The following is a 23746-nucleotide window of genomic DNA, read 5'->3' as shown; positions in this document are numbered from 1 at the left end:
TCATCTTTTTGATTTTTAAAATCTGTTTTATTTTTCACTTCAGTCTATAATTCATCAAAACTTTATTTGGGGGTATATGAGATTTAGGAAGCATCTAAATAGTCCCTCTGTCCCATCACCCCTACCCCAAATAGCTAAAATTTCCGCCCCATCTGCTGAGCCATTCTTCTTGCCAACCATTTTGTTTATTCTATACCGATTTTTAATGTTTTCTTGATGACATATTAAGTTTTTATGAGAATGAAGCTTGATTTTGGGGTTATCCATTGTATTTAATTGCTGTTTAATTTTTTATAAATGTAATACAAAACAGGACTACACTTTATTGTTTCTTAAATTTTGGTAAGAGGCATAAACCTATATAAATGGAATTTTCCTAGATAGGAAAATTGGATATTATAAAGAACATTGTTGTAACTGTAATTTAAAATTCAATGCAAGAAGAGGGGTATATGACTTGTACTCTGAATTTTATTTGAAAACTAAAGGAATTTTTTCCCATAAGTATTGATTTTGTCAGATTTTCTACTTGTTCTGAGACAATTATGGTAATTAATATTTTTCTGTAAAAATTGTGTTGAAATTTAAAAAATTCTTTGTGTAGAGTTTTCACATCAGTATGTTTCTAAAATTCTTTTCCATATCTGTCATTATCCTGTCTTTCTCAATGGCTTACTTATATTTTCTCTGTTCTTTCCTTAATATATTTACTAGAGCTTTGACTCTTTGGCCAGCTGACTAATAACAGATTCGTAATTTGGGAGAAATGAAGAGTTTTTCTTTTTTGAAGCAATGGTAGACTATACATTGGGTCTGTCCCAAGGAGCTTATACCTGTAAAATCACTTAGAACAAGGAATTGGCAAAAGTTGGTGCCTGGCACTGGGCTGCTCAGGGTAGTGTCTAAACAAATCTGGAGGAATTCTGGGGAAGTTCTTGCAGTTTTAAGTAACTGATTAGGTGTTTAAGTCAATGAGGTTTTTTTCTTATTCAGGAAGAATCTCAGAAATGGAAAAAATGGGATAGTCTAGGCATCAAATAATAAAATATTAAAGCTTGATACGATACTATATAATTGTTCAGAAGAAAAAATATTAATTATCCCTGATCTTTTTGGCTCTTTCCTAAACAGGCTCCCTTGGTGGGTGGGAGTGTGTGGTGTGTACGGCTCTGTCTGTAGAGGTAACCATCCTGACTGTTATAGAAGTAATCCATCAAGAAGAGAAGGTAGCAGGGAAGGACAGATCCAGCAGAGAAAGTGACAGCCTCCATTGATGTGGCTGGAGAGCAGGGAGCCAGGGAGGCTATTGCACTTAGCCTTTGAGGGGGATAACTGGCATTGTTAAAGGAGTTAGGATTGGAAAGGAAAGGAGAGCAATAGGAGATTGATGCCTCTGATGGCTAGTGAAAACCAGTATCAACCCTCCTTGGAACTTCCAGGACACTTTGCCTTGTCTCTTAACACTAAATTCTGCTGGGATTCCTATTGTGCAAGCAGGATCAGAGACCTGGCTGCCTCTGCCAGGCCTTGTGGAATAGTGAGTCTTGGGGGAAATCCCAGAGGGGGGAAGAACAATAGGAGTATGCCTCATTGCCCATCACAGTCTGGGGGCTGTGCAGAGGCATCTGGCAGTGCAGACATAGGCTATAGGATAAGACCACTGTCTGAGGCTGCAGAGTTTTTAAGCTGCATATCTGGGAATCCTCAGCCCTTTCCCCAGCCTGAGCAGATCCTGGAGGTCCTTGCCTCACAGCTACAGCAGTAGGACGTGATGGTGCCTTGCCCCTTAGACCAGCTCCCCAACCTCAGCCTTCATGGTCATGGGAGCACAGCCTGTTCCCCTGGTGTGACCTGAGGTCTAATGGCCAAGCCTATGGGTGCAGCTCTCTGTGGAATACATCAGTGGCTCAACGCACCACCCCAGCATTCTACTAGGGCTTACTGTTCTGAGCTCTGCCAGAGGCCACCTCCTTCCCCAGGAGGCCAGCCTGCAGGAATGAGCCAAGATAAGTCTTATCTCTTACGGGACTTGCCCTTTTAGATTGTGGGCTCTCCAAAGTCAGGATTGATGTCTCATTAATTTTCATGTCAAGTGCCTGACATGTTTGCCTGGCTCTGTAAGTGGTTTAGGAGTAAAGAAGAGCAAGCCCAAGAAAGGAACTGGATGAACCTTCCATCTCTTAACCATTCTTAGCCATTTTGTTCCTCTTTGAGGATCTGATGAAAGCTTTGGACTATCTCTAGAGAAGTATAGGCAAGTATGCACACATACACACACACAAACACACAGACAGAATCTTGCACAGGGTATCAATTGATGGGCCCTAGTTAAGAGCCTCTGCCTTAGAGGTCTGGTAGGTTCTACTTACACCATCTCAGCATCATCTCATTCCATGCCATGCCCCACACATTTGCACACTCCTCCTCACCTGCTCTGAGCCTGTGCACAGTATAGGTATTAGCTATGGTACCAATCTGTGACCTAGTTATATTGATCCAAGATTTGTGGGAAATGATTGCTTTTCATTGTTGTTCCAGAGTGTTTCCATTGGATAGCCATGACCCTGAGGATTAATGGCTTCCTGGACAGCACAGGTCTTACTTGGTGTTCAAAAGATGACCATTAAGTGGACAGCCCATGCTTGACCCCACCTGAGGAGAGGGGGCCTCCTTTCCTCGCAGCCACCAAAGCCAGCAGTGCAGGAAGTCTGGAGGCAAATCTTCCAGAAATCTACTGGTTAAGAGTAGACTTCCCAGCCTTGGGCAACATCCTGTCTCAGACTTTTTGTTCTTCTTCTCCACAGTCCTCTTGTTGGCATCCTACCCTTGCTGCCTACCGGGTAATTGACTTTTTCCCGGCAGGTCGTCTTTCATGATTTCCTGAGTCACTCTCTTCAGCTTCTATTTATTTGACATTCAGAGCCATTTCCTATTTGGTAATGTTTGGGGCTTTCATGGGGTGGAACATGCCCATCAGTTCTCCTTCCTTGTGTTTTTATTCAGTGATGTCCTTTGTCCCATAGATTCTGGCTGTGACTCAGTCACTGACACAGAGACCGAGGACGAGAAGGCCCCTTCCTGCTTGAAGCAGCAGAGCCTGCCACTGCAGACTTCACCTGGGAACCTGATGGTGGTGCAGCCAGACCGCATTCGCTGTGGGGTAGGCACTCCTGGGGCTGGTGGATCAGTGTCAGAACACGGCCTTTTCAATGGATGCATTTGTTGCAGTAAAGGGGTGTAATCTCAGCCTTCCCTTGGGGATTTCATTGTCGATTAGCTGCTCTGGGAATCCCAGTACCTGAGCCTTGAGCACACCTCACTCCTTTAGGTAAGAGAGAAGCGAGCTCAGGAAAGTATGTGTCATCCATTTAAGACTTCATCTTTGTTTTTTATTTTTTTATTTTTTATTTTTATTTTTTTAAATTTATTTATGATAGTCATATAGAGGGAGAGAGAGAGGCAGAGACATAGGCAGAGGGAGAAGCAGGCTCCATGCACCTGGAGCCTGACGTGGGACCCAATCCCGGGTCTCCAGGATCGCGCCCTGGGCCAAAGGCAGGCGCCAAACCGCTGCACCACCCAGGAATCCCCATCTTTGTTTTTTAAAGATTATTAATTTATTTATGAGAGAGAGAGAGAAAGAGAGAGAGTAGAGTGAGTGAGAACACGGGTAGGGTAGGAGGGGCAGATGGAGAGGGAAAAGCAGACCTCTTACTGAGTGGAGAGCCCAACATGGGGCTTGATTCCAGGACCCTGAGATTATGACCTGAGCTTAAGGCATATGCTTAACCAACTGAGCCACCCAGGTGCCCCCTATCTAAGATTTTAAGTTCATAGATCAGAAACAGAGCATGTGGCAAACATGAGCATTACCAACCCTGGAGGTAGAGGCCTGGGTCTGTTCCTGCCAGCCTAGTGCTGAGAGGAAGTAGATAGAGGGGCATTTTGAGAGCTTGCTTCTCCATCAGTTGACCACTGCTGTACCTCAAATGAATGCCTTGAAGTTTGCTGGCTGAAACTCACCAATATTGGTTGTTAATTTTAGATAATTTTAAATATTTTTTTTTTAATTTTTATTTATTTATGATAGTCACAGAGAGAGAAAGAGAGGCAGAGACACAGGCAGAGAGAAGCAGGCTCCATGCACCAGGAGCCCGACGTGGGAATCGATCCCGGGTCTCCAGGATCGCGCCCTGGGCCAAAGGCAGGCGCCAAACCGCTGCGCCACCCAGGGATCCCAATTTTAGATAATTTTAAAGTTAAAAGCCAAAGCATAATGTGACTAACATTTTCAGGATGAGACCTATGTTAACAGGTGACTTGAATGTGATGGCCCAATTGATGGGCCACCATCATTTAAATCCTACCATAGAATTGGTAGATTTTCATTATCTTTCCTTTCCTGATGAAAAAAAATGTGTGATATTAGTTCAGAACAGCAAAACCCTTCCCTGTGGATACAAGCCCTATGCTGTTTGCCCCTATGGTGTCTGTGAGACAAGGGGTATGGGAGCCTTGGCAATGGGAAGTACTAGTACCTTGCACCTGTGCGTGGTTTCACATGCAGCCTGAGGCCACAAGGCATTGGGCAAGGACTCCCTCCATGGGGATTGCAGACAGCTGCTTTGGGATAGATCGAGCTCATAGATATGGTTGGTTTAGATTGTACAGTGTTTTAAAAATTAGGCATGAAAATCTATTCCCATCTTCGTTTTTGTTTTTGTTTTTTTTAAAGATTGTGTTTATTTATTCATGAGAGACACAGACACAGACACACACACACACACACACACACACAGAGGCAGAGACACAGGCAGAGGGAGAAGTAGGCTCCATGCAGGGAGCCTGATGTGGGACTTGATCCCAGGACTCCAGGATCATGCCCTGGGCTGAAGGCAGGCACTAAGCCGCTGAACCACCCAGGGGTCCCATCCCAGTTTCCCTTGAATCAGAATCTGATAATACCAGGCCTGAGGTGAGTGGCTGGGCCTAGCAACCCATTAGATGGGACATGAATTCCCTAGTTCATTGCTCCCATCACTCCCTGTTCTTATTTTCAGCCCACTTCATGCCCTCTCTTCATTGGTTAGGCCTTTGTGGGCATTTTAGTTTCCAGTCTCTCCATATGCCTTCCTGTCTTCCCCACATTCCTCTCATCCTAAGACCAGACTGGTGGGCACCGGTGGGTAGGGGCATTTGGAAACGAAGAATAGTACTCTAAACATTGCCTTTCTGATTCTCCAGACTTTCATTCTTTCTCCTGTCCTGGCTTCCAGATTCTCCCTGTGGCCTTCTCTAGGTCTCTGGATCCTGGGGCAGCCAGACTGGGGTTGGGTCCTATTGTCAATAGAGAGGACACATTCATTCTCTCTGACTCCCCATGCTGCCTGTGAGAAGGAGCAGGTGCGACAGGCCCGGGCCTGCAGCCGGAGTCAGGTCAGCCAAATACACATTCACATTTAACATCTTCCTCACCTGTTGTGAAATGGTGGCCCTTGTCGTGAAGGCCTACTATGAGGTCTTTATAAAAGAATTATAGGATGAACATTTGGGGATTAGCACTGACCAGAAGGGCTGCTCTTTGGACAACCTGTCATTACCTGTTCAAGTCTTAAGAGGCTCATCTTCTACTTAACCAGCACAATAAAATAAGATAATTGTATGTGGCAGACCTGGCAAAAAATCTTAAAGCCAGGTGAAATAGCTATTCAGATTATTCATGCCTGGGCAAAATCAGTCCTCCAATAAGGTATTTTGCCCATTCTAAAACAGCATGGGAAGCAGAACCCGAGTCAGCCTCTCTAGGCTGGTTCCTCCCACATGGTAAGGTGCATGTGAGTCACCTGGGGGTCTTGGTAAAATAAAGACTGATGGTGCAGTGGGTCCAGGCGGGGCCTGAGATTTTGCATTTCAAATCAGCTCCCAGTGCTGTCCGTTGACTTCATGTTGAGTAGCCAGGCTACTGTCAGAATAGTGCTTCTCAAACCATCTATGAAGACCTCTTTTATTTTGTTTCTCAAATTTTCCAATATGTCATGGACCAATGCTTTAATCGAATGCAATAAAAAAGAAATGCTATAAAAATGAAATTAAAAAGGTATATGAAATACAAGCCCAAGGATTTTAAATTATTATATTAGATTCAACAGACATAAAATTGCTTCCTTCAAATTGCTATACAGGTTTGTAAATGTTCACTCTTGGTCTTTGTAACTTGTTTCTTTGGGACCCATGGCAGTTGTGCCCAGTGTTGGACAGCAAACCCCACCCTTCTCTGGATAGCTTCACTAGATAGAGCTGGGGCTCAGGGAGCCGGGAGACCCTCCACCCAGCACCCTGATAGGGCACCCAGGAGGGAGAGGGGACACTTACTGCTTTCCCATTCTAGGCGGAAACCACAGTCTACGTCATCGTGAGATGTAAATTGGATGAGAGGGTGTCAACAGAAGCAGAATTTTCTCCTGAGGATTCTCCCTCAGTAAGGGTGGAAGCCAAGCTGGAGAATGAATACACCGTTTCCGTGAAGGCCCCCAGTGAGTAGCCCCATTTACCTCCAGAAATCAGGCAATCCGGTTTAGAAAGAGGCCCAGTCTTGCTTTCTTTTACTTGTCCTGTCTTTATTCAGCAACTGAGAAAAGTGACAGCCAAGATTTGGATTTGGTTGTCATGTTCTATTTAAGGGAAAAGGAAGTTGCAGAAACATACATGTGTGGTGGGGAAAAAATGGATATAGTAAAATTTTTATCCTTATGAAATTAACATATTAAAATTTTTTGAAATTAGAGGAAAGTAGAAATAGAGTCACCAGGCTACTACTCTGTCTTTTGGCCTTTGTTCACAATTTTAAAAACAGAGTTCTCAATATTCTGTTTTTCTTGATATAATCTTATATTTATTCTCTCAGAGTCCCTTTACCCCATGGACTTTGTAACTTTCCATTTTATAACATATTTTTTTCTGTTATAAAAGTATATGTGCTTAATACTGAAAAGTTGAAGAATACAGCCAAGGTAAAGAAAAGTGAATAGAAAATTGCCCATATGCCTCAAAGGAAATCAGTGATTTCTGTATTTTTTTGCATCTATGTACATAGCTTTGTATAGTCTTATAGGCCACTTTCATTATCTAGAAGATACCTATGAGTATTTTCCCATGTTAATAAATATTCTTTTACAACATAATGCTTAATGGTTGCAAGGTAATCCATTGTATCATAATTTATAAAACCAGTTCCTTGTGTTGGACTTGTATCTTCTATAAATCATATTGTTTAAAGCTGCATTATATTCCATTGAAAAGAAGTATCATCTTTTAATTTTTCATCTCATTGTTACATATTTATATGATTTTGATTTCTTACTGTCTTATTTTAAGTTATAATATATCAAGCATCTTTATGCATGCATGTATTTAGGAGCATTTCTTCAAGATGGAATCCCTGAAACGATAGGCATTTTTAAGGATCCTGGAAAATAAGCAAGGCTTACTTGCTTCCTGAAATATTACTCCTATCAAGTTTGCTGTGTCATTACCAACTCTAGGCATTGTCATTTAAAGTTATCTTTGCTAATTTGATGTCTTTTTAAAGAGTAGCCCATTGTTTTAATTTGCATTTCTTTGATTACTAGCAAGGCTGAATATTTTTCCATGTTCTCTACTGTTGCATTTCCTCTTTTGTGAATCGAATCTTTGTGGTTGGTGTATTTTTAATTTTTTCTTTCCCCCTCAAAACCCCTTCCTGTGGTAGAAAAGAGAAAGAGCACATAATAATGACAGCAACAGAGCCAGTGAATCAATTCTCCCAAGTCCCATGTTGTGGAAGCACTGTGTTCCACCTGCCAGGATCTTTCCCCACCTTGTGGCAACTGCTGACCTTTGTGCTTTAAACTCAACTCTTCTTCCTGTTTATCATGGTCCTGGGCCTACTCTAGCGAACAAAACTGATGAAAATCTTCCAAATATTAAATTGTGGACCTGGTGAGGACAATTCCTCAGACTCAGAGGCCTCTCCTGTGCTAGTTGGCTCACTTGTCACTTTTACCCTTCCCCTCACTTCTCTATCCCTTACCTACCTCCCAAATCTTCCTTCCATCCCCTGGTTAATTTCTTAACCGTTAAGGTGAATCCATGAACACTTTCTCCTGGACCCTTGTTTTTCCTGGGCACATTCATGGTATTTTTTTTTTCTTCTGTTTAGGCTTTTCATCTGGGAATGTTTCCTTGAAGATCTATTCCGGGGATTTAGTGGTGTGTGAAACTGTTATCAGCTATTATACTGACATGGAAGAAATTGGGAATTTATTGTCCAATGCTGCCAATCCTGTGGAGTTCATGTGTCAGGTAGGGTTGGTGAAAGGAAAGCTCAATTTTCTGGACATGTAGTTTCTCTTTTTTTTTTTTTTTTAATTTTTATTTATTTATGATAGTCACAGAGAGAGAGAGAGAGAGAGAGGCAGAGACATAGGCAGAGGGAGAAGCAGGCTCCATGCACCGGGAGCCCGACGTGGGATTCGATCCCGGGTCTCCAGGATTGCGCCTGCCCTGGGCCAAAGGCAGGCGCCAAACCGCTGCGCCACCCAGGGATCCCTGGACATGTAGTTTCTGCTCATGGTTTTTCAGCCTTGAATCTGCTGGATTAAAAATTCTTCACTTTTGTATTTAGGCCTTTAAAATTGTGCCCTACAACACAGAGACCCTCGATAAACTGCTGACGGAGTCTCTGAAGAACAACATCCCCGCGAGTGGACTACACCTCTTTGGAATTAACCAGCTGGAAGAAGAGGATATGATGACAAGTAAGTCAAAAGTCAAAGCTCAGGGGGCACCTGGGTGGCTGAGTGGTTGAGCATCTGCCTTTGGCTCAGGTCATGATTCCGGGGTCTGGGGATAGAGTCCCAGCATCAGGCTCCCCACAGGGAGCTTGCTTCTCCCTCTGCCTATGCTCTGCCTCTCTCTGTGTCTCTCATGAATAAATAAATAAAATCTTAAAAAAAAAAAAAAAAAGCCAAAGTGCAGGAAAGCAGCCATGGGTTGATTGTAGTTTGTTGGCTTCAGTGTCCAGTCACCCTGTGTTTGTACTTTGCTCATTCCTTCCCTGTAGCTTATTCTTGGAGAACAATTCCTTCCTGGCTAGCTAGAGAGTCTTCTCAGTTGGAAATCTGCATACCTCGACCCTGACCCTGTGCTAAACATAAACATCCTTTGTGGTTCCCATTTGCCTTCTAGATAAAGTCCAAACTCATAACATGTGTCTAAGCCCTTCCCAAGGGGTTTCTGCTGGATTTCTGCCCTCATCTCTCTCTCTCTCTCCTCTATCCCTGGGCTCTGCTCTACAGGAAGTATTAACTTCTTTCACCTGATGAAAATTCTGCCTGCCTCTTGCTACCTGAACTCATGGGAATGCAGTTTCCTCCTGTCCTTCTTGGTTGCTATGCACCTGGCTAACTGCTCTCCACCTCCCTACAGTGGCTTAGGTAGCACTTCCTCAGGAAGACCTTTCTGAACCTCTGGTAGGTTCTAGGTTCTGTCTACGTGCTGTGGGCTCCTCTAGCATGCCAGGTGCCCTCTGTGCTAGTTCTCCTCAGCTTGTCTGTCTGCTCTGCTAGACTACCAGCTCAGGTGGCTAAATGTAGGCTAATTGAACATTTGTTCAATGAGGGACAAGTAGTCTTGTGTGTACATGTGACATGCTGAGAGCTGGGATAACGTCTTCTGTGAGGATGGTGCCTGGTGGGCTGGACAGAATGCCTGTTAGGGTGCTTTTGTGGACACCTCCTTCACATTGCATGAAACCAGGTTGCCCTCTGCCTATGTCCCATCCTTTCATAGCCAAGAGATCCAGAAGGATGGGGTTATATTACTCTCAAGTCTTTCTCCCGGGGGCATTCTCTTGTTACCTCTCCCCATTTTTCTACTGTGGAATGTTCTTGCATTACTTTCAGCAGTGTTAGTATTCTCTGTTCTTAAATTTGGGGCCCAGGAAGGAGTATCTCATAGCCTGCCAATGTGGGGTCCTAGGGACTTTTTCAGACCCTTAATCCCCAGATGAATAGGAAGCTTGGTTTGTTTTATTAAAAAAAGGTGGGGGGTGGGGGCAGCCGGGTGGCTCAGTGGTTTAGCGCCACCTTTGGCCCAGGTTGTGATCCTGGAGACCTGGGATTGAGTCCCACGTCGGGCTCCCTGCATGGAGCCTGCTTCTCCCTCTGCCTGTGTCTCTGCCTCTCTCTCTCTCTCTCTCTCGCTCTGTGTCTCTCATGAATAAATAAAATCTTAAAAAAAAAATCTGTATGTGTATATGTGTGTGTACGTAAAAGTATATGTCTCTATCGCTGTTGAGTTTAGAAATCAATTTTTATGAAAACAAACAAAAGAAAGATTTGTCCCCAACTCTATAACACATACATGTCTATTTTCTTGATAGGCTTGCTGTATCCAGATATTAGTAGTAGGGTTACAGGGATCCAGGGACCCTAAGCCATGGGAACACTTTGTTTCCCATGAATTAGAGGGTTAATAGACATGCTGCAGTTCAGGTGTATTAATACCAACATTCAAAACCTTAAACAAAGAACTCACTGAATACCATCTTATTAATCCTCCCAGCCCTTTTGAGATAGTTTGGAAATATCTTCTAGTTCAAAACTGAGGGCCACAGAAAGGCTAATTAACATACCTAGGATTATTTGGCATACTTTTTGAAATTTGGAATAAGAGCTAAGAAGATGGACTTCTTTTTTTTTAATCAGCACAAAGCAATTGTTTTAAAGTGTTACGAAATATGCAGAGAAGGTCAAAACATGACTCCTGTTATACTTTGTGGCTGCTACTTAAGCCTTCAGAAAATCAGCATATTTTGAATTAGTATTTTTCAGGATTCTTTGATACTTTTATTTATTTATTCTTTTTTAAAGATTTATTTATTCATGAGAGACACAGAGACACAGGCAGAGGGAGAAGCAGGCTCCATGCAGGGAGGCTGAAGTGGGACTCAATCCCCAGACTCCAGGATCACACCCTGGGCTGAAGGCAGGCACTCAACCTCTGAGCCACCCAGGGATCCTCTCTTTGATACTTTTAGAGAAAGAAAGTGGGATATTAATTATTAGATTTGCTAATTAATGAGCATATCATTTCTTCTGTCATCTGAGGGCATAATCTTCAGTTGTGCCTCAAAGGAAGCTGTCAGATATTAGGTCAGTCAACCAAGAAGTAATAATCGAGTGCCTGCTGGCTGCCGTGGTAGGCTTGCCAGCTTTGTCTCCATGAACAAGGGTGCCTGTGCCTTCATTTTTATTTGTCCATTGTTTTCCTTAACACTTTTTCAGATCAAAGGAATGAAGAGTTGCCCACCCTGTTGCATTTTGCTGCGAAATACGGACTGAAGAACCTCACTGCCTTGTTGCTCACCTGCCCAGGAGCCCTGCAGGCATATAGTGTGGCCAACAAGCATGGCCACTATCCCAACACAATTGCTGAGAAACATGGCTTCAGGGACCTGCGGCAGTTCATCGATGAGTATGTGGTAAGGTCAAGGTGGGAGAGGCCCTAGGAATAGAAATGTACTATGTGGTCCTAGGGCTACCTTTTCACTAGAGACATGGTTGGATTTCATCTCTATCTAGCATGTGCTCATGTGCCTCATCTCTGGCAGGGCAAGTATGTGTGGGCTTAAGAATTGAGCCCTGGAGTCACATGGGTCCACATTCCTGTGCCAAAACTTGTCAGCCATGTGACTTTGGACAAATCAGGTACCTGCTCTCTTTTAGTTTCCTGATGTACAGAAGGAAGGTAATGCTAGTTCTGCTCATAAGATTGTTTTCAGGATAAAAGGAAATAATGTATATAAAGCACTGAGGTCCACCCTGAAAGAATAAAGAGTAAATCTGCTGAACGTTGATGTGGGTCCCTCTTCCCCACCCGAATACCATCTCCAAGGTACTTTGGTGGGATGCTCCCAGCTGCCACGCCCATTCTCATATCTGGGTGAACTGTTAGGATTGGTTCTGTCCTTAGCAGAGACTGCAGGAGAGGTCTGCACAGGAAAGCTCTGCTTCAGGAGGCCAACTGTGAGGCTCCCCCTTATGCTAATGGCCTATCTCTCTTCCTGAGTCTCTGCCTATCTCATGAGAGATATGCCCAATTTATTTGCTCATCTGATTTTGGACCCCCAGGTCCTCCTTGATCATTGACTTCTGAGAATTTCTTTGAGTGTCATTTCATCCCGTGCCTAGGCTTTATTCCATGCCCCAATGTCGCTTCTCTTGTCTTGGAGACCTGTCCTTTCCGACTCCATTCTTTGCTGATTTTCCTTCATCGTCACGAGTCACAGTGAAGACTCTCAGCCTCTCATGGAGGGGCTGAGACCTCAAAAGGAACAATAAAGAGTCTAGTCTTGCTCTCTACCTCCATATGGGAGTGAGCTTACACCTCCCCAGAAACTTAACTCTGTGGTCTATATTTGACAGTCTGCAAGGCAGCAATTCACTGAAGCATGGAAGGGGGCCCCTCACAGTTTGGGAGTGATTGTGTCAAACGAGTGCAATAGCATGAGTGCCTGTTTTGGGCATCATTGACATAAATGAGGCTAAAAGGTGCTCACAGCCTAGGAGTATTTACTCAGCTTTACTTTGAAGTCAGAAATGTATAAAATGCAGCATATCATTTCCACGTCAATAGTTTTTCTTAGGGACATACTGTATGTTCACAGTTATGATCAGTATTTATTGAATTTATTTGATTGGCAAATGCCGTGTTTCACTTCATGCTCACCACAATCCTTGGAAGTTGACGGTATTGTTATCTGTGTAACAAACAAGGAGAAGGGCTTAGAAAGGCAGAATAATTGTGCCAGCAAGGGTGGAGATAGGATGCAAACCTAATTTGATGCCGGTGCTGAGACTTGTTATTCTACTGTAGGGAACAGGGAAGTTTAACAATGCCTTTTCAGTTGGCACCAAAATTAATCCGGTTCACATTTCTCATATCTTCTTTGCTCTCCAACCATAATCATCTTTAGCATTGCTTCCAGAAGGTCCCTGCATGTTTTTATGACCTCTAAGAACTGTCCCATTTCCTCTATCTACCACATCGTAACCAAATGCCAGACCTTGAGTCTCCCAGCACTTCACAGCTGTCACCTGGGCCAGTCCTTAGGTCTCATTAGGAAACCAACACATTGTGTGAATAGCAGATTAGCTCTTTTGGGGTAGTGATGATGAAAATGAGGATTTTTGTGGGTTGGTGCTGAAATAAGGATTGTGAAACACTAAAGTTTCTTACCAGGAAAAGTTGTACAGAGGTTTCAGAGAAGCCAGCTTTCTGTCTTCACCTCCACAGGGAGGCAGAAGGATAGAGGGCAGCCTGTCTGACTGCAGGGCGCTTCAGCCAAGACTGTCTCTCCTCTGGGCACACAGTGTATGAAACCAAACACTTCAGAGCAGCCTCCTAGAAGGAACAGGGACTCGGCAGTGTGCTTCTGAGGGACATCTGCCTACACATCAGTGCAAAAACATTTTAGCTGCAGCCCTGTTTAGCCCATTTGGATTTCCATCTGGTTGGTCAGTAAGGGTTACAGTCGTGAGTGTCATTTGTTTCTTGTGGAGGAACCAGGGTACAGTAGAAAGGTCAGAAGGCAGGACTGCACGCCCTTGAATAAGGCACTAGGTTTTTCTGAGTTGTGTTTTACTCATGTGTGAACTAGGGAATATTGCAACTTTCTTGAGCAGCTTTGGAAAGGATGACATAAGGTGATATATGTGCGTGACCCACAATAGGTGCTTATTAAAAAGTTTTTAATTTATATCCTCTGGTCATCTGACATTTAATGATCATCTCTTGTGTGCATGACTGCGTGCTTAGTGTTGGGAGAAGATACAAAGATTAAAACAAAAGACAAAACAATCAGAGAAAGACGTGGAACCTAGCCTTTGGGAGCTTTCAGGCTGGTGGGACAGCTGAATGCTGACCTGTGTGAACCTTTGCCTGTCCCAAGCCCACTGAAGGCCTCACTCTACCTAGAAGGCCAGAGTGTCTCCAAGTGCCTGTGAGTCCTATCTTCTCTTTCAGGAAACTGTGGACATGCTAAAGAGTCACATCAAAGAGGAACTGATGCAAGGGGAGGAGGCTGACGCCGTGTATGAGTCCATGGCCCACCTCTCCACAGACCTGCTCATGAAGTGCTCCCTCAACCCCGGCTGTGATGAAGAGCTGTATGAGTCCATGGCTGCCTTTGTCCCAGCTGCCACCGAAGATCTCTGTAAGTAGCACAGCCCTGTTCCACTTCCATCCATTGCTGACACATGACTTTCTTCATTCTTGTGTGCAGTTGTGGAGAGTGGGGGGAAGTCCCTGGCTTACCACTGCCCCACCCCAGAGAGACGAAGATCCTGTTTTACACAGAGTTAGAGCTGTCATCATGTGCTGTGACAAGCATAATCCTTCTCCAAACTTCCTCTGCTGTGACTGCTGAGTGACTGGAAAGTGTAGGCAAAAGCCTGGAGGTCAGAGTTGATGGAGGCATTGCTTTGTGATCTGAGGGGCCAAATCTGTGGCTCTCAGCCTTGTCAGTCCTAATAGGCCCTTTCTGTAGCAAACATTTCATAATGCCCCCTTTTGTACCCTGACGTGCCATTTATATATAATATAGACTACCTATGTGTGAAAATTTAGAAATCACATATACGCCCTGATTGAAATAGAGACGTTAAAGGAGAGGAAGGATTCAGTATGGCTCTGCATGAGGACATAATGAGAAAGTCAGCTACAGGCATCTTCACTCAGAATCCCTGACATCACAGCCTCAAATGCTGAACAACCAATGTATGTCTGTTGTATCAGTGACTCGACTACCATCAGCAATATTGGTATCAGGGCCTGGATTTTCCTGAGTGGTAAATATTTCTTCACAGTCTCCTTTCCATGTTCATACTAACTGAATCCCTGAAGATTTCATGCATTTTAAAACCATGCAGAAATACAAATTGTATTTATATATGAAGCTGTTTAGTTTTTAGGCTCAGAAATTTATAGGCAGATTTTTTTTGGGTAGCCTAACTTTAATGGATTAATATATAATAAACTTATTTCTAAAATATCATATCTTTAGGACAGCATTTTTCTTGTAAATTGTTTAACAAATTTTGCCCATTTTTTTGGTGGTTAACTTAATTGTTTTTTTTCAATAGTGAAAGTAATACATTCTTATAAAAACTTGAAACAAAATAGAAATGCATAACTGAGTTACTAAAAGTCTGTATGACTCTACCCAAAACCAAGCAATGAGGCACTCCTAATAGTTTGGTGGGGTATTTGTCCATATTTTTCTTTGTGCCTGTTGATATTAAATTAAGAAATATACACATGTTCATATGCATAGATATGTACATATGCACATATAAGTGCAAATATATATCATAAGCAGTTTTCTTAACCTATATATATGACTAATGAAATATTTAGAAGTCATGAAGGGCATAAAACACTTCATTGTCCAGGACAGCCCTGCACATTGCAGAGTATCTATATCTTTCCCTGCTAAATACCACTGCAGTAGTCTCGAGACCCCTTATCTGAGGTCTCACTTTCCTGTGGTTAGCTATGGCCCAGAAGCAGTGGATACTCCCTCTGACCTATCTTTAGAAGGTCAGTGGTAGCCTAATGCTACGTCACAATGCCTACATCATTTATCTCATCACGTAAGTGTTTTATCATCTGTCATCACAAGAAGGGTAAGTACAGTAAAATATTTGAGAATGAAATAAACCATGTTCACATAACTTTTGTTACAGTATATTGGTTCAGTTCTCTTTTATTATTAGTTATTATTGTTAATTTTCTACTGTGCCTAATTTATAAATGGAACTTTATCATAGATATGTTTATACAGGGAAAAATATAGTATATTTAGGGTTTGGTACTATCTGTGGTTTCAGGCATCCACTAGGGGTCTTGGCATATGTCGCCCAAGGATAAGGGGAATTACTGTCATTTCCCTCCATCCTGGTGACAACCTAAAACCCCCCTCTTAGATTTTCAAAGCTTCCCCTAGAGGGCGGTACTGCTGCCTTTAAGAACCACTGGTCTAAATAATGTTGGACTTCGATGCACAGTTGGAGCAGGAGGACCTACTACAGGCCCTCAAACAGCCTTCTAAATATGTCACTACCAATAGCTATGAAATGCTAAGCACTCTGAAACACTTCCTAAAATTTAGCCTTTCTTCCCTCTGGACTATTCAATAGACTCAAGAAAGGCAAGACAAATACCCATCAACACATCAGCTTTATTGACAGAGGGCTTTCTGGAATGGGCAAGATTGAATATTGCCAACCTTCAGGCTAAGAAGAAGACAGAGGGACTTTGGGCACATGAGGCAGGGGGATGAGCTTGAGTCTCCCACCCAGGAAGGGAAAAGCAGGCACCAAGAAGGTGCCTTGGAGTAGAGGGTGTGGACAGCTCAGGGGCCGAAGGCAGACTCTGACACCAGCAGGGCCTTTGACATGGTAACCCCAGCACCTGGAAGCTGTGGTCCAGTCATTGGTAGGTGTTTGCTAGATAAAGTGGCTGCCCCTCTTGGGAAGCGGGAAGAATGAGGGAAAGCTCAGTAGATGCTACCTTCCTGCACCTGACAGGGAGAACTAGAAGTGCTGGAAGAAGCTCTTCTCGAACGAGCCATGACCTAGCAGGGGGGTGAGGAGAGAAGGCATCATCCCTGTATCCACATCCTCTATCTCACTGAATCCTTCAAGCCACATAAAGATGCTTTGATTAACCTGCACTTTACACTTGAGAAAACTGAAGTTGAACAACTTTCTCAAAGTCTCCCAGCTAATAAGTGATAGAGCTCACATTTGAGGTCTCTGTCTCTAGGACAGTATTCCTTATTTCCTGCCAGAAATCTCCAGCTACTGCCATAAGTTTTAGTTGTAGTTTCTTCTAAAGAAGCCATCTAGCAGCTACAGCCACGGCCCCAATGTTAGCTCACCAAGAAGCCCCTGGCACCCTCTGCACTTGCACTTCCATTTATCTCTCTATGGACCCAACAAGTGTTTCTGGAGCATCTAATGTGTTTTAGCTGCTTGCCTCTTCTGGGTGTCGGGGAGACAGGAGGGGCCAATACACAGTCCTTTCCAATCTGGAACAGAGACCCATTCACAAAAGAACATTTGGAGGATAACTGGTACCTACTTGGAAAGCCAGAGACTGTGTATCCACATTTCTGCCTTGTGTCCTAACTACAGGGTAGTTGAACGGTTAAAGAATCCCCTGCTTCCCTAGCTGTTCTGTATTGACAGAGTGCCTTCACACACCTGGATGCTCCAACACAAGAAATCTCCTCATCATACCAGTGGAAAGCTGCAGGTTATGCTAAAGGCAGTCACAGGAGGAACAATGAACTTTTCCAGCACTTCCCAAGGCAGTGGAGTGCTATGGAGCTGGCCTAGTTTGTGGCTGTTGGTGACTTGTAGAGTTATATGGGGTCAGGGGGATTCTGGTTGCCCTGGAGCTAGAAGGAGGCCACTTAATAGATATGCTGTAAGAATTTGACTGCTCTGTGGATAGAGAAAGGAAACTCACTGCATTTTTCATTTGCCGGATCATATAAACTGCATTTTCTGATTCTAGATATGATTTGTTTTGTGTTTCTGTCTCTGTGGTTTAATCTTAAGAAGGACTATCTTACTGGCCCAGAAGGAGCAGCAACTTGTACCTGGGGAGGAACTATTCATTTTATCACCAGTGATTCTCTAGGAGAGAAAGAGTTTAGTTCATAAATAAGCAGGAAAAACTGATAAATCTAAGATATGTATTTGCAACACCAACTGGCACAGTAATAACTTGCAGTGTCCGCCAGCCCTTTCAAGTAAGTGGACCACTTTGATCTCATCTGTTATTTTGTCCTATCATTCTTGGGCTAGGTGGATAGAATTATCTCCATTTCACAGGGGAGAACACTAAGGCTCAGATTTTACTAGCTTATTTGAGTCCCAATGAGGGAGAACTGGGTCAGGAATCTGGGTCTGCATATTCCCAGAGGCAAGTCTGTCTGCTGTACCACTGGGACAGAGGACTCTCCTGGCCTGTCCATCTAGGATCTGCATTTGCCAACCTTGGGATGGACACTTAGGAGCTCTTTCCAGATGTCTCAAGAGCCAGGTTTCTCAGTGCCCTACCTTTGTTACCATTCAGTCCTCGAGGCTGAAAGTAAATGTATTAAGGAAAGCAAGTTATGTTTATTCCTACATTTGTTCACAGGATGAGCATTATGGAGTGTAGGCTTTAGACCAGCTCTTTACTACTTCTTTGGGGGTCACTCAAATGTATTGGGACAAATCTGCCTGTTTCTGACTTGAATTTTGGAAAAGGAAGAGTAGTAAGGTCTCCTTCTCCAAAGGGAATCCAAACAGCCACTAGGTAGGAAGGTTATGGGGGAAACTGCCCATGATGAGTAAAGTTGGCAGGGGAGTGATGTTGGCTTCTGACCCTGAGATGTTATCATTCCACTCTGGGCTCTCCTTCCCCTGAACTTGGGTAGGTGTACACACACGTACATGCACACAGTCACTCACACCCCTCACACTCATGGTCTTTAGTTTAGCTATGCTGCCACCAGGTGGTAACTACATGCCTTTGTTATTAGACCTTCAACTGTTCCCCATTCTTTTGAGAATTTTTTGTTAAAGACAGATTTAAACCATCAATTTCCTAACTTTACTATATATTAAGAAATAAGTATCTTGGGATCCCCGGGTGGCTCAGCAGTTGGAGTCCCAGGATCAAGTCCCACGTTGGGCTCCCTACATGGAGCCTGCTTCTCCCTCTGCCTCTCTCTCTCTGTCTCTCATGAATAAATAAATAAAATCTTTAAGTAAATAAATAAATAAATAAATATCTTTATTAAGGATAAGCTTATGCAAACACTAAATAGAAATTCAGGCTGTCCAGGGTTGAAACTGACCCAGTGGGGCAAAGGGAGGCTCAAGGCACTTCCTGACTCCCATTGCTCCATGTTTCCCCAGGTGTACAGGACCTGTGTGGGAGATGTATGCACTTAGTGAAAGCATGCTGGATTAAGTGTTTTATTTATTTTTTAAAGATTTTTAAAAATTTCATTTTAGAGAGAGAAGAAAAAAAAAAGAGAGAATGAGTGGGGGAAAGGAGTGAGGCAGGGGGAGAGAGAGAAGCAGACTGTCCACTGAGCAGGGAGCCTGACATAGGGCTTGATCTCAGGACCCAGGGATTATGACCTGAGCTGAAGGCAGACGCTTAACCTACTGAGCCAGCCAGGTGCCCCTAAATTAAGTGTTTTAAAAGCTAATAAGATAAAATCCCCACCACCAGCAGTGACCATGCTCCCCTCTGTACCTGTATAGTCATGGGTCAGGCTCTCCTGGGGGCCCTGCAAGCAAATCACTTTGCACTCTGGTTATGTTCATGTTTCTCTGGTTACACACCCATCTCACGAAGCCTGGATCATCCACGATAGGTGGATGTACAACAGGTGCTCAACTATTTTTTGAATTTGAAAGTACCAGAAAATAGAAAGTCGTCCTGGATTTTGTGGGGTGGAATAGTTCGTTGACATTCCAGCGCAAGGACTTTCCTGATAGGTGGTGGTGAGTCATCTGATAGACAGCCCTGAGCACAGGATTTCTCGGGGTGAGGTGGGGGAGTAATGGCCCTTCCAGCGCTCCTGGCTGCCTTTTCTTTCCTGTCTCTTCCATGCTGTTCCTGCTGCCTGGATTGCCTCTTTTCTCAGCTTGGAAAATGCTCAGAGTCCTTCACAAAACCCAGACACTTCCATGTCCATATTCATGTGTTTATTCCTCGCTAATTTGTGCATTCAAACATTCATTCATTCATTCAGCAGTATTGATTCCAACCTCTCGTGTGTTTCAATCACTGTGCCAGGCGACAGGGAGTCAGTAGATAAGAGGGCAGATCCCTGCCTCCCAGAGCTCTCCTTCTGGCAGGAGAGCTGGATATTAAATAGAAATAACACATAACTAAATAGAGAACTACAAACTGTGACAGTGCTGTGAAGGAAGATGTCACTGTGCACCAAGGGGACAGCTGTGGACGTGGAGAATGAGGGGAAGAGGGTGTGCGACTTAGCAAGTCATGGTGTCCCCTGCACCCCACCTTGAACTCCATTTTGTGGATGGAGTCCTGCCCAGCAGAGAGTCTGTGTGCTTGCCCGGGGTGCTGTATCGAGGCACTGGTCTGCATGAGATCCCTGAGACTTGTTGCTTCTCCTAGCCTGTTCATGCTTAGCCTTTCCTGCTTCATTGCTCAGCGCCCCTTACCCCTTGTAATTTCAGATTGCTGTTTCCCTTCTCTTTGTCTCTGTTTCTCTGTCTCTCCCCAGTGTGTGACCATCACTCCCTCTCTCTGCCTCTCTCCCTCTCATCCCTTCTCCATTAGGATGTGGGGAGGGTGGACTACCTTGCCGACATGGGTGATGAAAGCACTGTATTCCACCTGAGTGCATATGGCCCCAGTCAGGTTTCAGGTCATTGTCAAATGCTTTCCCATGCTGTTCTTTGCTCTAAGACTCTTTTTTTTTTTTTTTTTTTTTGGCTACAAAAATCCTTGCTAAGAAGAAAAATCTTTTGGCCTGCTTTCAGAGTTTGAGAGCCTTTCCAGAATAGCCTCTCGGCATCTGACATTTTACCATATTAGATACTCAGATTAGGTTTTATATTAAATTAACAACACATAATCTGGATTGAGTTTCTACTGCAGCTAAGTGATCTAGATTTATGTCCCCTGAGGAGTATCATATGGGTTTCTTTGAAAATTCATTATTGCTCTTGACTCATTCCTTAATTAAGTGCCTGCCTAGGCTTTCTCTCATCTGTTCAAGCTTCTTTCATTCCAGGGATGGGTTCTTTCTGATTGACTCCCTAAATGAAGTACAGTGTAACTCTGTAGCTGGCTCTTCCCTGAAGGCCATGGCACCTGGGTCTCCTTATTACATATTTTCTTCTTTCTATGTCTACTGAAGTCAAAGAACTTTGCACTTTCTCCTAGACCAGCAGGTTTCTGGGCTTTTGAGTTTATTGTTAACTGACAAGTGGGGAAGGTTAAGTGCTTGGAATCTGATGTATAAACCCTGAGCATCCAGGAATGTAGGGATTTGTTGTTCTGTTTTCCTTTACAAAATGTCCTTGTTTGGAAGCAGACTGCCTTCACCTCCAGAATTTCCTGTGTATTACAGTTCACTGAGATGATACTCACTATGTGCCTGATTTGTATGTGCGCATGGGGTTATCACATTTGGAATTTGAGAGAGTCTTATTATGCATGAACTCTAAAAAACCTGACTCTTCATTTATTATTACAAAGGTAGTGTCTGTTATTCCTAGGACTTACTACCTACCATAGATATGGCAAATAGTGTTTGAAAAATAATTTCATGTGCCAGGGTAGGTTAGTTGGTATTGAGAGCCTGAGGAGCTGTGCTAAAGATTCTGAGTCCAGAAAGAATGCTATGACTGGTGAGTGTCTGCCTTGAGTATACAGAATAGAGACTCAGAGGTCAACGTATGTATTTGCTGTCTTTGGTCTAACTCAAAGATATTTATGTTCAATTCAGTATGAAAAGAGTCATTTTATTTAAAATATAAGTGGAAAGAAAGTCATTTTTAGGTAACTTCATTTAAGGCAGTGTGCAATGCCTACACCAGGCCAGGGCTGCTGAGGCCATGTGTGGTCACGATGGACTTACTTGAGTTGAGTGTGCCCTAATCCCTGTGTCGTATTGCCCTTGCTAGCCCCGTGTAGGAAGGAAATTTGTGGCAGGCTAACTGTACTGGTACTTGTTTCCATCTGTGGTAGGCAGAGTAGAGCCCCTTAATCTGTGAATGGGCTAGATGACCTGGCAAAGGAGAAGGAGAGTTGCAGATGGAATTCAAGTAGCTACTCCCCTGGCCTGAAGTTAAGGGGAAATGTCCTGGATTACAGGGATAGACCCTATATATAATACAGGTATAATCACAAAGATCCTTAGAAGTAGAAGAAGGAATCGGAAAACAGACCAGAGATGACTCTGTGAGAAGGACTCAGTCCAGCTAAGTTTGGTGCCTGGCATTGCTGGTCTGAAAGAGGGAGAAAGAGCTCCTGGCGCCAAGGAGTACAGGTGGCCTCTGGAAGCTGGAAGGGGCAAGGAGATCTGTTTTCCCTAGAGCTCCCAGAAAGGAAGGCAGTCCTCTCAAAACTTTGATTTCAGCCTAGTGAGACTCATTTTAGAGTTGTGAACTACAGAATGGTAAGGTAATAAACTTACGTTGTTTTCAGCCACTATGCTCGCGGTAATTTTTTTTATGGCAACAGTAGAAAACTAATACACTATCTAGGTTGCCTCAATATAATAATGGTATCCATTAATATTTAGTGCCTCACACTGTTGCTAAATATTTTACAAGCATTGTCTCCATTGGCCCCTACCATTTTCCTGTGTGGTAGGTACTATTTATCCCCACTTAACAGATGGAGATACACAAGTGAGTGATATCAAATATCTTGCCCAAGGATATAGAGCTAGTAAGAGTCAGAGCCGGGGTTTGAACCCAGTTCTCCAGGATGCCAGAGTCCATGCAGGTACCCCCTACCTCTGGCCCTGATGTTGACCTGCACTAGTCATTCAGTCAGTGGCCAGTGTCTTCATCTCTGTTGCTCACCTGGCTTCAGTTGCTGCCTTTCTCTAACTTGATTTCCCCCTGAATGCAGAGGATTCACTTGGCTCTGGCCCTTGTTAGTCTTTACTGCTGATCCCCAGGCTTTCTCCTGTGTCTGCAGATCACCCTCCTTCCCTTTTCTGCACCCTGTGCACATCATGCTCTTCCAGCCATGCCTCACATGTTCTGGATTTAGCCTCTGTCTTTAAGGTCAGCCTCTACCTATATAATCCTGGCAGCACAGGATGGGGCCAGAAGGCATTGAAGAGCTGCTAGAATTTCCCCTCGGTGTTCATTGCTGAGCCCACGAATAAAGAACGTGATAGACCTCAGAAAAGCACAGGGTAAACAGGCATGGGGCCTCCAACTCAGGTCTGAACTGCATCAGTAGAGCCTTGGCAAAGGAGGAGAGAAGCCTGCAGCTCTGTCTGTCTGGGACTTGGTGTTTAAGAGCCACGATCCAGAAAATGCCTGGCAAACCTTGTCTGTGAGTCAGATTTCCACACATAATTCTATTATAAAGCATTGGCATTTGTTATCTTAAGAATTCTCCTATGTGGGGCAGCCCTGGTGGCTCGGCGGTTTAGCGCCGCCTTCAGCCCAGGGCGTGATCCTGGAGACCCAGGATCTAGTCCCACGTCGGGCTTCCTGCATGGAGCCTGCTTCTCCCTCTGCCTGTGCCTCTCTCTCTCTGTGTGTCTCTCATGAATAAATAAATAAAATCTTAAAAAAAAAAAAAGAATTCTCCTATGCTTCAAGTATATTCAAATATAAAAATGTTAAATGGGCATAGTTTTTTACTAGGAAATGTAGTACGTGTGATATTTGAGAATATGTGTCAAAATTCAGATATTAGAATGAACTCATAAGCATTTGTTACTCTGAAGGAGATTTGACTTCAAACAAAGTTATTGTTAAGAATAAGTAAAGGCAAAAAAAAAAAAAAAAAAAGAATAAGTAAAGGCGGGGCACCTGGGTGGCTCAGTCACTTGGGTGTCTGCCTTTGGCTCAGGTCATGATCCCAGAGTCCTGGTATCAAGCCATGCACTCTGCTCCCTGCTCAGCGGGGA

The 23746-nt window shown here is 43.7% G+C and overlaps 1 protein-coding gene across 3 annotated transcripts in view; it reads left to right on the top strand.

Moving 5' to 3' along the window:
• PIK3AP1 (phosphoinositide-3-kinase adaptor protein 1) overlaps positions 1 to 23746 on the top strand; it is a 118957-nt gene that overhangs the window by 56709 nt on the left and 38502 nt on the right. For all 3 annotated transcript variants that reach the window (XM_038578387.1, XM_038578386.1, XM_038578388.1), the window contains 6 exons: positions 3024 to 3160; positions 6389 to 6533; positions 8198 to 8340; positions 8663 to 8795; positions 11325 to 11521; positions 14065 to 14254. In XM_038578387.1, the coding sequence (XP_038434315.1) occupies positions 3024 to 3160; positions 6389 to 6533; positions 8198 to 8340; positions 8663 to 8795; positions 11325 to 11521; positions 14065 to 14254 (945 nt within the window). The remainder of the gene's footprint in view (positions 1 to 3023; positions 3161 to 6388; positions 6534 to 8197; positions 8341 to 8662; positions 8796 to 11324; positions 11522 to 14064; positions 14255 to 23746) is intronic.

Source organism: Canis lupus, chromosome 28, assembly GCF_011100685.1.
Source record: "Canis lupus familiaris isolate Mischka breed German Shepherd chromosome 28, alternate assembly UU_Cfam_GSD_1.0, whole genome shotgun sequence".
Taxonomy (NCBI): domain Eukaryota; kingdom Metazoa; phylum Chordata; class Mammalia; order Carnivora; family Canidae; genus Canis; species Canis lupus.
Note: the sequence above shows the minus strand (reverse complement) of the source record. Positions and strands in the feature narration are given on the sequence as shown.